At 31.4% G+C, this 18,152-nt stretch overlaps 1 protein-coding gene across 1 annotated transcript; it reads right to left on the reverse strand.

Moving 5' to 3' along the window:
• Positions 1–1,223: 1,223 nt before the first annotated feature.
• Positions 1,224–13,089, reverse strand: LOC146996068 (uncharacterized). Its single transcript, XM_085822878.1, has 3 exons — positions 12,938–13,089; positions 6,883–7,097; positions 1,224–1,458 (listed from the first exon to the last, which is right to left on the reverse strand). The coding sequence occupies exons 2-3, from the start codon at positions 7,090–7,092 to the stop codon at positions 1,324–1,326; spliced, it is 345 nt and encodes a 114-aa protein (XP_085679004.1). The 5' UTR covers positions 7,093–7,097; positions 12,938–13,089; the 3' UTR covers positions 1,224–1,323.
• Between the last annotated feature and the right edge of the window lie 5,063 nt (positions 13,090–18,152).

Below are 18,152 nucleotides of genomic sequence, written 5' to 3' on the forward strand. Positions count from 1 at the left end.
GAATATAAATTATGAAATTATCTATAATTAGCAGTCATATTAGATCAAGAGGAAGAAAGTCTATGTAATCCATAACTTTTGGTTTGGAAACTTTGACAGATGGTCAAAAATGACAGATGTCAAAGACGAAAATGTTTATGAACTTTTTATAAGATCTGATTTAGTGATATGCAGAAGTCACTATTATTGCTGGTGCTGATCTTTTGTTGTCTTTAGCACATTAAATATTCTTACTGCATTCATCAAAAACTTCAATCAGGCATAATACACAATAAAAATTTATCTTTATTTCAAGACTTCAAACTTGTGTACTACTCCTCAACAGGCCAAACTCTCTCTGCACTTCAACAAAACATCTCCTTACAGTTGTTCTATTTCATTAGCAGCAATGCATGCTCGTTTCTTGCTTAAAATGACTTATTACCATATACTGAATTCACTGTCAAAAGAGTCAAATGAAAAGAAATAAATTCATTACTGGTTTCAATTCCTATATCTAAATATTAGTTCTGACATCTATTTACAGGAAGAAACTGAATAAATGTCAAAATTTAGTGATTATTCTTATTTTGCTTTCTTTGCTCATTAAGTTTTTTAATTAATAAATTTTATGATTAAATCACATAAACAAATCAATAAAAATTACATATTAATTTTATATGACATTATGAATGCAGATCAGAGAAAGGACTTGAACTCTTTTTTGATAGGTAACTACAAAATTAAGCATGACCTCTTTTGACCATAGCAAAAGATAAAACTGAAACAGGACTTACATCGAACTAAAGTGGCAAATTATTAGAGATATTGATTAAAATTTTTTTTTAAAAAAAAAAGGAGTAAAAACAATTTATTCACTCCTGAAAAGATTTTGAATTTTATTTCAAATTTCTATTGAGTACTTCTTAGACTGCTTTTTCTACAAGCTTAATAACAAATTTATGAACATTGTTCAAAAATTATTTTATAAATAATAATTTTGCATATTCATTTCCTTCGTCTTTACTCTCCTCTTCTAAAAATAATGTATGTTATACACATAATTTTTGGAATCATATATTTATCTAAAATGCTACAAGAGTTTTTAGTTAGAAATCATGATGTAACACACAAACAATTTCCTTCTACAAGCCAAAAATAGAATTTGATAGTAAGTTTGATTCGCTTTCATTAAAAAATTTCCTTTCTCTTATTCTGATAACCACTACACAATAAAAACTGAATAAAGTTTATTTGCTTCATTTATTGAATATTAATGATCTACAGAAACAATCTACTGATCTACTGAAACAATGCATATGAAATATATCAAGTACAGCTTGACTAATCAATGTTTCTCAAATAAGTCTCAAAAAATCCATCTAATTTAGGAGTTTCAGCATACAAATTCTTTTTAGATCTCTCACCAGCCATATATTGCCGAAGACGTTCCTTCCTCATTGCCTGTACTCGGGCTTTCTGTAATAAAATGAAAAATATTAATAGCATTTAGTAATACATAATGATACTTTCTGCAGTCCTGTAGAAAAGTTGCAAAAATGTATTTATGAGGCAAAATGGTACTTCGCTAAGATAGCTATGTGTCAACTCACAACGTTGCCATAAATGAAATATAATGCAACCCAGGTAATGCAAAAGTTGTACAAAGCCGAGTTTATGTAATTCTGTGAAATGCTTTTTACATGAAAACAGATCGCTGTGTATATATGGGAAAAAACAACAGTGGAAAAAGGAATTTCTTGAAAAATTAAGTGTTTTACTATCAATGTTTCTCGTATTTTAAATAATACTGATTGATTGCCCTTGTATGTAATTCTAGTGTGATGACATTTTGGAATTGGCTTTCGTGTATTAGCTTCAAGAAAAATGACTTGCTAACGAGTTGGTGAATGTTTTCCAAAGTGGCCAATGAGTCTGTGTCTTTTCAGTGGGGATGAAGATAGTCAGAAATTATCTATATATTTATAAAAGATTGTCTTAGACCAATTACTGACAGTTTTATATTAAACCCTGAAAAAAATTAATCATTATAAAATTTAAAATATTTAAATTTAAATGATTATAAAACCACATAACATCCTTGTGTGGCCTATTAAATTAAATACATTTTTTTGCTGCACTTCATTTAAACGTATTTCCTAGAATTTCATTAGAGATATATTTCTCATTTAATCAATTAAGTTCTCATTTCACAGCAAGGGGGTAAAAAACAAAACACGGAAATTCGAAACGTATCCATTAAAAATTGTAAAATGTAGAAAAACTTAAAACACCACATACAGTTAAAAAAATCTGACGTGGACGCCACATGACTTCCTTATATAGCCTATTAAATTACACACATTTTTTGATGCATTTCATTTAAAACTTATTTCTTCTAAATTCATTAGAGATATATTTCTCTTTCAATTAATTCAGTTCTCACTTTGTTACAAAGGAAAACTACATAAAAACTCAAAATATTATCATTAAAAATTGTAAAATACAGAAAACCATAAAATACCAAATACAGTTAAAGCTGTTAAAAAAATTCTTACAATTAAAATTAGAGTTTCCACACAAAAACAAGCAATTCGACCAGCGGGCAAGAAGACAGATTTTTGGTACACGAAACTTGTTTACTTTTGACCCCACTTGGGAAAAAGACTCTGAAGATGCAGACACTATTCTACCGAGTTTCAAATGTAAACAAATGGCGGTTTCTTAGGCTTAACTCACCACTTAAACTTTTAAATTGTTGATAATTCTATAGCTATTACGCTCAGATTAATTAAAGGCATAAAAACCTTATCTGGAAAATTAAAATCACCTTAATTCAATCACTTTTAAAGAGAAAAAAAAAAAAAAAAAAAAAAACTTACCATTAACTAATACATTAAACACGCATGCATAAAGGTATTTTGGGCATGCGCACACGCATATTCGCAGCCATAAAGATCTTATGCGCATGCGTCAAAGCGACGCATGCGCAGAAAGTTTGTAGCTTTGAGGTCCAGATTATGGGTGTCCAAAGTAACGACTTTTGACTGTATTAGAACAATGCTATATGTATAAATCTAATACAGTACAAAGTCTTTAATCCAGACGTCCATAATACGGACCTCAAAGCTACAAACTTTCTGCGTAGCGTTTACGCATATGCGTTTAATGTATAACCGACGGTATAAGCTAGGCTAAAATTATCTAATTATCTATTTCAGTTAATGTTGCAGATTGCGTTATTCCTAAATCTTTTAATTGGATCTAGCTTATTATTTTTCGCAGAATATTAGAGCAATTTTATAAAAAGTAAGCTTGACCTTTCGATTACGTCAAAAAGTGTTTCCGATTTTGAAGCTGCCAAAGGATCTCCAAAGCGAAAGCATGTTTTGATGTCCATCAAACAAAAAGTGGAATTGCTGTAAAAAATGGATAAAGGCATGAAGAAAGTGACAGAGAGGTTACTGAAAACGAAAAATTTTCGATTGAAAAGTTAGTCGCTATTCTCGGCACAGCAATTACAGGACTTGAACAGCGGAACTTTGTAACTGAACAAGAAATTATGTCTGTTTATAGAATTAAAGAGAAAGTATTAGCACATAAAATGAAGCAACTTAAACAACATACATTGAAAGAAATGTTTAATAAAGTAAACAAATAAATATTAAACTTTTTTTAGTAAATTTTGATACCCTTTAGATCATAATTGCTCTTGGTTGATCTCTGGATTATGGTAAATTGGCGATTTTTTGGCGACCAACTCTGCTACAGCAACCCTTTACTTTTTTTTTCGCCGCCATTTTGTCCTCAAGAAGTAAAGACATATTTCTTTTCTTTTTATATACTCAACACATTTTCCAACAATCTACTAGCGGAATTACACTTATGTTAGAAATTTTATGTAACAAAAGTGCTTAATCATGACAAATATTCACTGTAAAATTGGGAAAAAGTGCACAATCGCAAACTCCTTGCTCGTTTTTCAGAATAGCACATACACATAAACCATTTACACGGAGACTTATTTTTACTTAAAAAAACATCCCAGAATTGCACAAAAATGGCATTGCACACACTCTTAACTTTATCCATCTACACTGCTATTTTCTCATAAATCACAAAAATTTGCACGAAAATGCAGGAAAATTTTCTTAATCTTTAAACTGGGTAAAAAGCACATATGAAATTACCTGATCGCGAAAAAGTATATACCCTTTCCAAGGATGAACATTTCCACTTATAAAATAAATAAAATATCCAAAAGCTTTTACCTCTAAATTATCTATTATATTATAAACGTCACCAACGAATTTATACGCAAACATTAAAAATAGTTACAAATACTTAGTGTCAAATATTTAAATTATTTCCATACACGTTTACTTCAACTGAAACATATACCAAATTCCTACAAACATAAAATTCACAAAATAACTATCATTTAATTAAAATATCACTAAACCATGTACACGTCGACTTATTTTTACTTAAAAAAACATCCCAGAATTGCACAAAAATGTAAATGCGCACACTCTTCACTATATCCATGTACACTGCTTTTTTGTCATTAATTAGAAAAATTTCATGAAAATGCATGAAAATACTCAACGTATTCCAAAATACTACAAACATATAACTCACAAAATCACGATCGTTAAATTAAAATATAATTAAATTAAAAAACACTACTTAAAATATAAATAAGCACATACATTAAATTAATAAAAATTAGATTACAATCCTAATTACTTTAAACTAAATCATTGCTAATAACAATTTTCCAATAATACCATTTTAATTTATGTACTCCTTACATTTAGAACAATGCATAAAAATAATATCCTCAAATGATTAAAAATACTAACCTAATCTTCTTCAGAATCTTCATTACGTGGCACGCACACTTCCCTACAGAAAGAGTTCCAATCGGCTGCAGTACTGGATCCTAATTTCTAAATCCGAAATCCAGTTGTCAACTTATTATTAATTATTACGTATTAAAAATTTAGAATTCACTTTACATAGCGCCATGCAATCCGAAAATTAATCAACACTATTTCACACAACACACAATGAAGCTTAATACAAAATAATTTTTCCAAATTTACCCCCTTTTCTGATTAAAGAACTGTAATTCGTCCATTAATGTCACATGACATATCTCATGATCTCTCATTTCCCTCACACAAAATAATGCGTAATCAGAACTGAGTGCTTCTCACATTATTACCAAAGTCCTATGTAGTAACCTTTATCGCCTCCAAAATGTCGCCAAACTACCTGTTACCATATTCCAAAGATCAGCCTTGCTCTTTATTTCATAAATTAGAGTTTCATATCTTTAATTTTATAATTTCTGCATGCCATCTTACTAATTTAAATTGATGATCTATAATCTGGAAAAACCCCTAATCCGGAATCGCCGAAGTCCCGACGAGTCCGGATTAAAGACGACTGTACTGTACATATCCTAAATCATACTTTCGATATATTAAAAATACAAATTGAATTTCATCAATCAGTGCAGTAGAACAGGAGATATAGAACTATCCCATTTTTACTTCCTTGTATGAAGTAAAAAGGAAGTATTGTAATCACAAAAAGTTTCAGGCAACATATTTCAACGAAAATATCCATTTTGACCACTATCGAATGCAATTTAATGATGTTTTTGCTTGATATCTGTACATAAGGACAGAATAAAAGACTCTTTTCCTCCAGAAAAATTATAAAACTGCTTTAAAATGAATTCTGAAGACAATTTTTCGTGGCGTCTGTACGTACGTATCTTGCATAACTCAAAAACGAGTAGTCTCAGAACGTTGAAATTTTTTGTATGGGATTGCTATAACATGTAGATGTGCACCTCGTACTTTGGTTGCAATCGGCCGCACCAAACGTATATAAATATACTTATATATATATCCACTCTGTTACCCGGCTTGGTAATCTCAGTTTCTTTACTCTTATATGTTTGTAAATTGTACATTTTTTGCTTTAAAATGATTGAATTATGGGCTTCTTATCTTCCGGTTAAGGTTTTTATGCCTTTAGTAAATCTCTATGCAATATTTTTAGAATTATCAACAATTTTAAAGTTGTTTAAGTGCCGCTAAGCCTAATAATTTTTTTGATGGTGGCCAGTGCTTGTTTACATTTGAAACAGCAGGATAGTGGATTTGTTGCCAATCTAGAGAAACTTCACTTCGCAACAACAAAGATAACGCCTTCATTTATTATTGCGAATTAGATCATGCTTAATCCTTTCTGGAATTTTTTCGAGGACATAAGTGTTTAAGATTTACTTCGTAAATTTTAATACAGATATTTTGAGGTTTTATGTATTTTTGCCTTGTCGCGAAGTGAGAATGGAATTAATTGAAGGAGAAATACTCGGTCGTCTGTGAAAAACTGTTTCTTTTTTGTTTTGTTTGCTTAATTTCTTTTATACATCATTCTAGCTTTATTATAGTATTTGAATAGAACATGTGGCAACGATTAGATAATTCTTTAAATGATATAAAATTTTGTGCATTCTGAGTTATAATATGAACAAAATATAATACTGTTGTGTTAAGTGAACCTAGCGCCAGAGTGTCGCTATGGTAAACAAATAGAGTGAATTTGAAAGAATGCATTTATTTTATTGTGGTTTATGCGTTGTCGGTGAAGTAGATTTAATTCAATCCAATATGTTTAAATGAAATGCAAGAAAAAATGCGTATAATTTATTATTCTGTACAAGGAAGTCATGTGGTGTACACATCAGATTTTTTCTTTTTTGTGCAGTGTACATGTCGTAATAAATAAATTAATACAGCAAGTATATACAACTTAAACATAAGGGGAGAAATTTTAAGTTAACTTATATGGTATTTGAAATGAAATAAGCTTGCATATTACCTGCTTCTCTCCATAAACACATTCATACAAGTCTTCATAAGGTTCTCTGCATTGTTTTGCTAATCCTTTATGACCATACACATCTGTACAGTCAAGAACATTCAATTCCAACTCTCGACATTTTTTGATATGCTGACAATTTCCAAACATTCCTAAAATATCTCCAATAGGAGAGTGAAAGGGTGAATTATATGGATTAACACCAGTCATTTTACCTGAAAGTAATAAAAATAATTACTCTCACAACAAAGACACTGACTGAATACTACAGACTGCAAGAATCTATTATAAGTACAAAATCAGATACAAATATATTTTAAAACTTTACTACATTTATTTTAAGTAAAAAATTATTTCAAATGCTGTTTAGTAATATTTTAAATTCCCTTGACAATTCATAATAAATTCAAAGTTATAAAATATGAATAACTTACTTACTCCTGTACTTAAAATACAAAACATTGAAAAAAAAAGCATTGTTAATGGCTGCAAAAATTCACATTGTATTTTTTATACAATAGAATTTTATGGAACTGCCAAGTGAAAAATTGCAAGCAAAGTGTTAGAATGCTGGATGCCAAATTTTTGCAATTCTCCAATGGTTTTTAAGTGAAAGCAGAGTATATAGGGAAAAAACAGCACACATAATGTAAAGTCTGTGCAGTTCTTTGATGTTTAACCCTTCAGCATTAGCTCCCTTTTGCCACATTAGTAACCACACTGGACAGTTTTCACTCCAAGGTATCATTTTCCACATTTCACGTTAAATATAATGATTGAACAGTTTATTGCTTGTATTGAAAGCAGAAACTCTAATTTTGCATGAAATTAATTTAACATGCTTAATTTTAAGTGTATTTTTTAACATATGGCTTAATTTAAGGCCTTGCATATAATCAGTATTCAAAAGAAAACTATAAAATGTGTAAATACACATTATTTTTTAATTACATTCACAGTCAAATTCCTTAGAAAGGAAAAATTCCTTTTAACCATGCCTTTATGAACTCAACCCTGAAAGGTAATGGAAATACTATAACAGTCACGTATGGCATTTCTTCTTTTTTTAGTAAAAATATAAATTGGGGGGGGGGAATTGTCCCATTGCGGGTTAAGTAAAAACAGATCACTGTGCACACGGGAAGAACAGTGGAAAAAAATTACTTTTTTTTTTTTTTTTTTTTGCAGATTTATTACAATTTGTTGAGAAATGTGTTTTATGACAGCACTTGATCTTTACATTACGGTAACTGGTAGTTTGGCGACATTTTGGAGGCGATAAAGGTTACTACCTGGGACTTTGGTAATAATGTGAGGAGTACTGAGTTCCGATTACGCATTATTTTGTGTGGGGGAAATGAGAGATCATGGGATATGTCATGTGATATTAATGGACGAATTACGGTTCTTTAATCGGAAAAGGGGGAAATTTGGAGAAGTATCTGTGGATGTATATTATTTTGTATTAAGCTTCATTGTGTGTTGTGTGAAGTAGGGTTGAATAATTTTGGGATTGTATGGCGCTGTCTAAAGTAAATTCGAAATTTTTAATACGTTTGTGTGATAATTCAAAAGAATTGGTTGAATCGTGCATGAGTGTAGGTTTAATTGCGGATAAGTATGAATGTCCAAAATGTGGGAATGAAATGAGATTGTGTGAAAGGAAGGATATTAGTGATAAGTTTGAATGGCGGTGCAAGAAATCAGGTGAAAATGCACATTTTGTGAAACGGAGTATAAGGAAGGGTACGTGGTTTGCTGAAAGTCGTTTGAGTATGGGTGAGATTTTATTGATTTCTTATTATTGGGTGAATAGATTGCCAGTTGACTATTGGATTTCGGATTTAGAAATTAGTAGTAGGACTGAAGCTGATTGGAATTCTTTTTGTAGGGAAGTGTGCGTGGAATTTTGCGAAAATGATATGGGTATGCTTGGTGGTATGAATGTGATTGTGGAAATTGATGAGAGTAAGTTTGGGAAGCGTTAAGTATGAGAGAGGTAGGAGAGTGGAAGGAAAATGGGTGTTTGGTGGGATTGAAAGGGGTAGTAATAAATGTTTTTTTAAGGTTGTGCGAGATAGAAGTAAAGATTGTTTATTGAGTTTTATAAAAGAATATATATTACCGGGTAGTATAATTATTTCAGATTGTTGGAAATCATATCAATGTTTGGAGGATGAAGGGTTTAAGCATCTTGCTGTAAACCATAAGTATTATTTTAAAGATCCGGAAAGTGGTGCGCATACGAACACAATAGAGGGCACCTGGAATGGTATAAAAAGCGCCATTCCTAGGCATTGCGAGAAGGGGAATTTTGCTTTTTATTTAGCAGAGGAAGTTTGGAGGAAAAATTCGGAAAAAAAAATCGTTCAGTAATTTTATTGAATCCATAATAAAAGTGTATCCACCATGTAAGGAAGATTCGGAAGAAGATTAGGTTAGTTAGACTTTGTTAAGAATGTGAGTAGTATTTAGTTCTGATTACGTATTATTTTGGGTGAGGGAAATGAGAGATCATGGGATATGTCATGTGATTTTAATGGACGAATTACTGTTCTTTAATGGGGAAAAATCTGGGAATTTTGTATTTGGCTTTATTCTGTGTTGTGTGAAATAGTGTTTGTGTGAATTTTTGGATCCCATGGCCGTAAGTAAAGTGAATTCGAAATGGGTATTTAGTGGTATTGAAAAGGATAGTAAGAAATGTTTTTTAAGGTTGTGTGAGAGAGAAATAAACATGTTTTATTATGTTATTTATTTTACGTGGTATCTTGCTTTGAAAGATAAGTATGATTTTAAAGATTCTGAAAGAGAATGAAGAAAAGTGTATCCGCCACGTAATGAAGATTCTGAAGGAGATTAGGTAAGTTAGTATTTTTAATTATTTTTATGCATTGTTGGAAATGTAAGGTGGAAAGGAATTTGGTATTATTGGGAAAATTGTTATTAGCAATGATTTAGTTTAAAGTAATTAGGATTGTAAGGTAATTTTTATTAATTGAATGTATGTGCTCATGTATATTTTAAGTGGTGTTTTTGAATTTAATTATATTTTAATGAAATGATAGTTATTTTGTGAATTTTATACTTGTAGGAATTTGGTGTATGTTTAAGTTGAAATAAATGTGCATGGAAATAATTTAAATATTTGATAATAAATATTTGTAATGCTTCATGTATGAATTCGTTGGTGACGTGTATAATGTAATAGATAATTTAGAGGTAAAAGTTTTTGGATATTTTATTTATTTTATATGTGGAAATGTTCATATTTGTAAAGGGTAAATACTTTTTCGCGATCATGTAATTTCATATATGTTCTTTTTACCGGGTTTAAAGATTGAGAAAATTGTCATGTATTTTCGTGAAATTTTTTTAATTTATGAGATAAAAGCAGTGTACATGGATATAGTGAAGAGTGTGCGCAATGCCATTTTTGTGCAATTCTGGGATGTTTTTTTTAAGTAAAAATAAGTCGACGTGTACATGGTTCAGTGATATTTTAATGAAATGATAGTTATTTTGTGAATTTTATGCTTGTAGGAATTTGGTTTACGTTTGAGTTGAAATAAACGTGCATGGAAATAATTTAAATATTTGATACTAAATATTTGTAATGCTTTATGTATGAATTCGTTGGTGACGTGTATAATGTAATAGATGATTTAGAGGTAAAAGTTTTTGGATATTTTATTTATTTTATATGTGGAAATGTTCATATTTGTAAAGGGTAAATACTTTTTCGCGATCAGGTAATTTCATATATGTTCTTTTTACCGGGTTTAAAGATTGAGAAAATTGTCATGTATTTTCGTGAAATTTTTCGAATTTATGAGAAAAAAGCAGTGTACATGGATATAGTGAAGAGTGTGCGCAATGCCATTTTTGTGCAATTCTGGGATGTTTTTTTAAGTAAAAATAAGTCGCCGTGTACATGGTTTATGTGTATGTGTTATTTTGAAAAACGCGTAAGGAGTATGGTATTGTGCACTTTCCCCCAATTTTGCAGTGAATATTTGTCATGATTAAGCAGTTTTGTTTGATAAAATTTCTAGCATAAGTGTAATTCGGCTAGTAGATTGTTGGAAGAAGTGTTCAGTAGATAAGAAGAAAAGAAACATGTCTTTACTTCGTGAAGACAAAATGGCAGCGGGGAAAAAAAAATAGAGGGTTGCTGTAGGGGAGTTGGTCGCCAAATTTTCGCCAAGTTACCGTAATGTAAAGATCAACCATGACAGCTTCTTACTTTTTTAATTTTATTGATTCATTACTCTTTTATGGAATTCTCAATGTGTTGCCATTTAAAAATGGCCTTTGTTATAATATTAGTTGGCAACTTTTTGGATGGGAGTGCAGTTAATCAAAAAGTACGGATAAAAATACCAAACTTATGCATATATACACACACATAACATATATAAGAATTATCAAACCAGTATGCAAAAATTCAAAAATAAGCATCAAAGCAAACATATAAACAAAAAATTTTAGATAATCATCATCCCAGTAAAATATAATTGTTAAAAGATAGCCAAGTTTTCACTTAATGAAATGTTTTGCCTAGCAGAAGAAGTTTATAAGAACAAGTTTTTTAAGTCCAAAACTGCAGCAATTTATTTGGCTGATCTTTGGAATATGGTAACAGGTAGTTTGGCAACATTTTGGTAAGGCGATTAAGGTTACTAGCTAGGACTTTAGCAGTGTACATGGATAAAGTCAAGAGTGTGTGCAATGCATTTTTGTGCAATTCTGGGATGTTTTTTTAAGTGAAAATAGGTCGACGTGTACATGGATGATAGCGGGTATGAGCAATTCTTGAAAACGCGGCAAGCAGTGGGAGATTCTGCACTTTCACCTAATTTCGCACCTAATCTTCGTCATGATTAAGCACTTTTGTTCCATAAAAGTTCTAGCACAAGTGTAATTCGGCTAGCAGATTGTTGGAAAAAATGCTGAGTGAAAAAAAACATGCCTTTACTTCGTGAAAACAAAATGGCGTCCAAAACAAAACTAGCAGGTTGCTGTAGCAGGGTTGGTCGCCAAATTACCATAATCTGAAGATTAACCATTTATTTCAATGAAAAAATTTCCACTTAAGAATATTACTCATTAATGATATAAAAGTAATTTAAAATAATAAACAAAATGCCCAAGTCAATCAAGTTAGATATCAAACTACATTCATTTCCTTAAAGTCCAGTAAGTAACTGCATTTCCTTAAAGTCCAGTAAGAAAAAAAAAAATCTTTATTGTAGAAAGCATTTTTGTCTGGCAAATGTTTTCCTTGAATTCTACTATACAGAGTTACTATCCTCTTTATTTTTCTTCCATATTCAGTATTTCTAGATGCCACAAATTAATTTAGCACTGTAATTTTTTTGCACTAAAGTGCTGCTGACAAAATTTAAATAATAAATCCTACTATGCTAACTCAGCAACTCATATGAATGATGGAGAAAGAGAGTTTACAAATTGAGAATTTCGATAATGATTTCAGTCTTATCTAATGATGAATACATGCAAAGTGAGACTGATTACAAATATTTAGAGTTTCCTATCAAGATGAAGTAACAACTACTTTGAAAAAAATGTAAATGCTTTTAGCAAAGCCAACCCAATTTAGTCTTTGTTTCAACAGTCTATATAAGTTAATAAATCAGAAAATGAAATAATAAACTGGTTAATGAGTTTAGAGGATATGAAATAATACTAGCTTAACATTTCCCCCCCCCCTCCCTTAAACTAGGCTAATAATTTACAAAAAGATTTCAGCTCTAAAATGTATATGAATAAAGTTAAGATTACAATTATTATAGTTATAAAATATCACAACTGTAATATTGGTAATTATTTACTTATAAACAGTACAATACAAGTCGATTATAGAATAAATATAATATGCAAACATAATGACTTATAATTATTTATCATGAATCATAAGATTAAGATTAAACAGAAAATACTATGTTACATTTGCGAAAGAGAGGTAAAGAAACTTAATAAATTAGAAGATAACTAGTTTAATGTTTTTTCACAATAAATAAAGATTACTTACGACCTGGCCTTGAACGGACAAATTACACGGATGTCTTATTTTGCACTAGAGCTGGAGCAAACCGCATGTATTCGTCACTGAGTAACGGGTACATCGGTTGACTCGAAGTACCGATTCGGTACTCACAAATTCATTTCGTTACTCGCATCTGTCTGTTCGTTATTCGCATCTGTCGTATGATGCGGTTTGTTCGAGTACGAATAATGCGGTTGCTATACGAATACGAATGATGCGGTTTGTATGCGAATACGAATGATGCGGTTTCTATGCGAATACGAATGATGCGGTTGCTGTTCGAATACGAATGATACGGTTGTGTCACAATGCGCTCATATTTTTCATAGATAATTTTGAATTTTTTGGGGCATCGGGCAAACTCTTGTTTACATTATGTATTTTAGTTGAAATACTATTTAGTTGTTGATATTTAAGAAGATGAGCAATTTTGATAGCGTGAAGCATTGTTTTGTATTCGCTTTTTACTATTGCTATTTATGTTTGTAAGTTGAAAATTTAGATGATTTTTTTTTTTCCCTTGAGCGTGCCATAGTGAGATTTTATTGGGCTAAATCGCAGTATAGGCTGCATCAGTCGATGCTGTGTTTACTTCTCTTATGCTTGGACACGCCTTTTTATGACGTAATATTGGTTACGCCTCTTCTTCAAAACAAGTTATAAGTATGCTATAGCTTCATATTTAAAGAAGACTTAAATTATATTTTAACTTAGTTGAAATGTAGGAAAGCGTACGACTGTCTCGAGTTCGAAGGGTATGCGCACCTGAAAGTCAATCATAGCTTGAGTTTTAAAGATCCAGAAACAGGTGCGCATACCAATAGTATTGAAGGAACTTGGGCAGCAATCAAAAGAAGTTTCCGTGGCTCTAGTAAGGCAAAAGGACAGTTTGATTCCTATCTTGCGGAATATATTTGGAAAAGGAAACACAAGAAATCCGACGCCAGCCAACTGATGCGTACATTTCTCAGTGAGATCACAGCCATATATTCTGCAAAAGGAGAGCACTGAAGGTAAGTTTCATTTATTATTATTGACTTAAGTAAAATATTGGGTGCTTTTCTAATATGGCAGTTTGGATGTTTGGTAGTTGCTTTATTCTGGCAGCTTTATTTTTATTTTGTATCATTTTTCTGGACACATTTTTTGCAACTCGAATCAATGGAGTTGGTTCCGCGCCAGTTTCTACAATTCTCTGATTTCTTTAAGTGAAAGCAAATTTCTGAGTATATGAGCAATGGAGAACTTATTTAATGTCTGATTTTTTTAAGTAAAATAGATCGATGTTCACATGGGCAAAGCCTATGTGGTGTGCTATGCCGAGGTTGTGCGCGATGCCGAGTTTGTGCAATTCTGGGATGTTTTTTTAAGTGAAAATATATCGATGTGCACATGGGCAAAGCGAATGTGGTGCGCAATGTCGAGTTTGTGCGCGAGGCCGAGTTTGTGCAGTTCTGGGATGTTTTTTTAAGTGAAAATAGGTCGATGTGCACATGGGCAAAGCCAATGTGGTGCGCAATGCCGAGTTTGTGCAATTCTGGAATGCTTTTTTAAGGGAAAATAGGTCGATGTGCACATGGGCAAAGCCAATGTGGTGCGCAATGCTGAGTTTGTGCAATTCTAGAATGTTTTTTTAAGTGAAAATAGGTCGATGTGCACATGGGCAAAGCCAGTGTGGTGCGCAATGCCGAGTTTGTGCAATTCTGGGATGTTTTTTAAGTGAAAATAGATCGATGTGCCCATGGGCGAAGCCAATGTGGTGCCGAGTTTGAGCACTTCTTTGATTTTTCTTTAAGTGAAAATAGATAAATGAACACATTGACACCGAGTTTGTGGAATTCTTTGATGTTTTTCGAGCGAATACTGATTGTTGTGTAAAAGAGGAAACGAGGTTGTGCGTGATGTCACGGAGTAATGTAACTTTATTTATGTGCAATCTTTAACATATCGTTTGTGTAGAATTATATTTAAGACATAATTTTTCATTTAAATTGTATTTTTAATTTTTTGTTTTTTGATATGTTTATAACGCTTTCCGACTTACGATATATATGGATAGTCCTACGATCGACTCAACAGTAGCAAAACTGTAAACTTTAACCCTTGAAGTAACGTTTACCTCATATTTTAATACGTAGTGTTTGGTATCGTAATTGCACTTGATAATATGAGTTCATTGATAATATGTGTGTGTGTGCGTATGTGAAGCATTGCTTAGTGTTCCAAGCTTGTAGTATTTATTTTATCATATTATTTTCTTTCATTCTGAGAAATTAGATTTTTTTATTTAATGCGTAGAATTCTAGCATGCCTACACAGAATATGGCGTGATTTAGGAATTTTAGAAACTGATATGAAAGCTGTGTAATGATGTTCATATGCAATAAAAAATATTCTTTTTTTATTAATGTAAAGTCTAAAATTTTTAGAAATAATGAAAATTGTCTAATTATTGGTATGTAATGAATTATGTCGTTACGTAGCAAGAAGGTAATTTGTAAAAATGATAAAGTTGAAATGTTCCACAATATGAATTTAAATTAAAAAAAATAGTTTATTTGTATAAATAAAAAAAGTAATAAAAAATAATAATAATTTAATAAAAATCTTTGAAAACATTGAAGCTCTACAACTATTAGAGACTGCGACGGTGTTTATCGTTTTAATAATTGGTAGAATTCGCTCACTGTATCATGGTAATTTTAAATATAAACAATTTATTATACTTATACCAGTAACGCCTAAGCTTAAATGTTATAAATGTAAATTAAAAGTAAAGAATTTGATATTAATCTACAATAATAAACAATTTATTATTGATATTTTTAAGAGAAAATAGAAAGTACACCTAGTGTAAATGCGAGACTACATTGTGACGTCATAAGCTTAGTCCCACTCATTTAATGACGTCACGCAGCTCCTCCTACTGAACTTTGTTGATGCAGCCTATTCTGCGCTTTTACCTTTTATTGATTTGAAATATTTATATACTGCACCTGGGTATTGTTTATATAAGAATATGTAGGTTAATATAGGTTCTTTACTTCCTTGTATCAAATAAAATGGTAGTAATTATTGTAATCGAGAAAACTTTTGAGTATCATATTTTAACGGAAATATCCGTTTTTGACGATTACGGAATGCATGTAAATTATTTTTTGGGGTGACGCCTGTACGTAGGAACACAATGAAAGACTCACTTTTTTTTTCAAAAAAACTTATTGTTAAATGTAATCCCATTTACTCTAAGCTGATACTTATGACTAATGATTATGATTCTAAGTTGATACTTGAAAAGGATTTTTTTCGTGATGTGTAAATATGTATGTATGCATTTTGCATAACTCAAAAACGGTTAGTTATAGAACGTTGAAATTTTGTATACGGGTCCGTTATAACATCTAGATGTGCACCTCCCTTTTTATTGCAATCGGTAATACTACCAAACGTAAATATGTATATATATATATATATATATCAAATAAATTATAATTAAATGTAAAGTACATACATATATGTCCTTATAATTAAATGTAAAGTACACACACATATATATATATAATAAAAGCCTTGTAAGGCGTTTTATTTAATTATCACTAAATAAGTTACTTGACTTTTATTTTCGCAATCATTGGTTGTAGTCAGGACTTAATTTTTAAAATTAGAAGTGCTGGAGCTCTATGGAAGGCCATCAGGAAAGATCTTTTATGAATACCTTTCTTATTATTTCATCGAAACTTCTATTTGATTTCTTATCTTCCAAACTGCATTTTTGTCACTGTAACTCAATATTTGCAAATGTATGCCTTTGAGAGTTTGTATTCTTACAAACTCGTTCTGTCATGTAGTATACTTTCACAGTATCTTATCTTAAAAACTCATTATTGCTTTACCTTGCACAGCTCCGTCTGCGGCGCGTCTTCTTGCTGGCCTAATTCCTAGGCTTGCGGCATCTTGCTCCCCCCCTTCTGCCTCACCTCATTCTCTTAACTCCTACCACGTCAGACTTCCTACCGTCGTGTGCCTACTGGCTCTCCTCATGAGCTGGAAACAGCGCGCGAAGCGCGCTACTCCAGCCATACTTGTTCGGATCGGATCGGATCAAGAAAGATGAATAAATAAATAAATAATTAAAAATAAATAAAATAACTATTACAATAATAAAATAATTAGCAACTAGAATATTAAATGATTATTATTATAATTCAATAAAAATTTAAAGGCAAATGAAAATTTAATTAATTCTTAAATTAATGATGAATAACTAAGTAATGAAATAAAATACCAGACATCGTCTAGTTTGGGGGCTGTGGCTGAAATTGTACTTTAAGAAGTACTGTTTACCAGAGTATAGATAGAAATTTGGTTATGTAGCCCATTCTTCTAAAACGACGTTTCGTTCGCTGCCTCCCACCACCAATTCCCTTTTTTTTTCGGTTTCGGTTTATTCGGTTACAGCAAAGCACACTAGGGCTATTGCCTACGGGGAGGGAGGCCTTCGTGGAGGATTTTTTAAAGGGAACTGACTCATATGCAAGTTACACACGGGCAAAACCACGAAAACGCCCGTGCAGCTAGCCGTTAGCCGGGAATTGAAACCCGGACCGAACTATTAGTGCTCAGCGACTTTACCGCTCGAGCTCTGGTGGGCTCTTTTTTTCTTTTCATTCGCTGTTTGAAAAACGGGTGTTCACTTTACGATAAAGTAAGCACCTGTTTACTTCAATTAAAATGGTTTAGACGATATGACTCTTCCTACTTTAATCTCACTTAGCTTTTCATTTCTAATATTGATTCACTGTTTTCTGTAGACAAAGTATTCTGATTAGAATAATGGATTTCAAACATGTTCAAAAGGTGTGTATCTGAATATAATTAGGTTTTTATAACATAGGGCCCATTTTATTAATTTCACATAATTCTAAAGCAACTGAACCACAGTATCGCTGTTTTAAAAGAAAGTAAAAAATGTGAGAAATGTATAATGAACATTAATATACAAGCTTTATTAAAAGTAGTCAGCCTTTTAAAACGTGACCGTCTATGCTTTTAGAGGATTTTTGGAGCTCTGTGCATTTGCTCTGGCATCTTAAAAAAGTGATGTTCAGTATCAACGTATGTTTATGTTCTAAAAAATACAGGTCTCTTTCAGAAAGCGACCTCTTAAAAGTCGTCAATAAATGATTCAGTTTAGTTATTT

Source organism: Stegodyphus dumicola, chromosome 8, assembly GCF_044657685.1.
Source record: "Stegodyphus dumicola isolate Sdum_Otavi_A_Nest chromosome 8, ASM4465768v1".
In the NCBI taxonomy this organism is placed as follows: Eukaryota; Metazoa; Arthropoda; class Arachnida; order Araneae; family Eresidae; genus Stegodyphus; species Stegodyphus dumicola.

What these genes read in the sequence shown, in the direction of transcription:
- LOC146996068 (XM_085822878.1), bottom strand. Translation starts at nt 7,092, where the DNA reads ATGACTGGTGTTAATCCATATAATTCACCCTTTCACTCTCCTATTGGA. An exon ending in GTGTTTATGGAGAGAAGCAG is followed by an intron (nt 1,459 to 6,882) that starts GTAATATGCAAG and finishes ATTTTATTACAG; the next exon opens with AAAGCCCGAGTACAGGCAAT.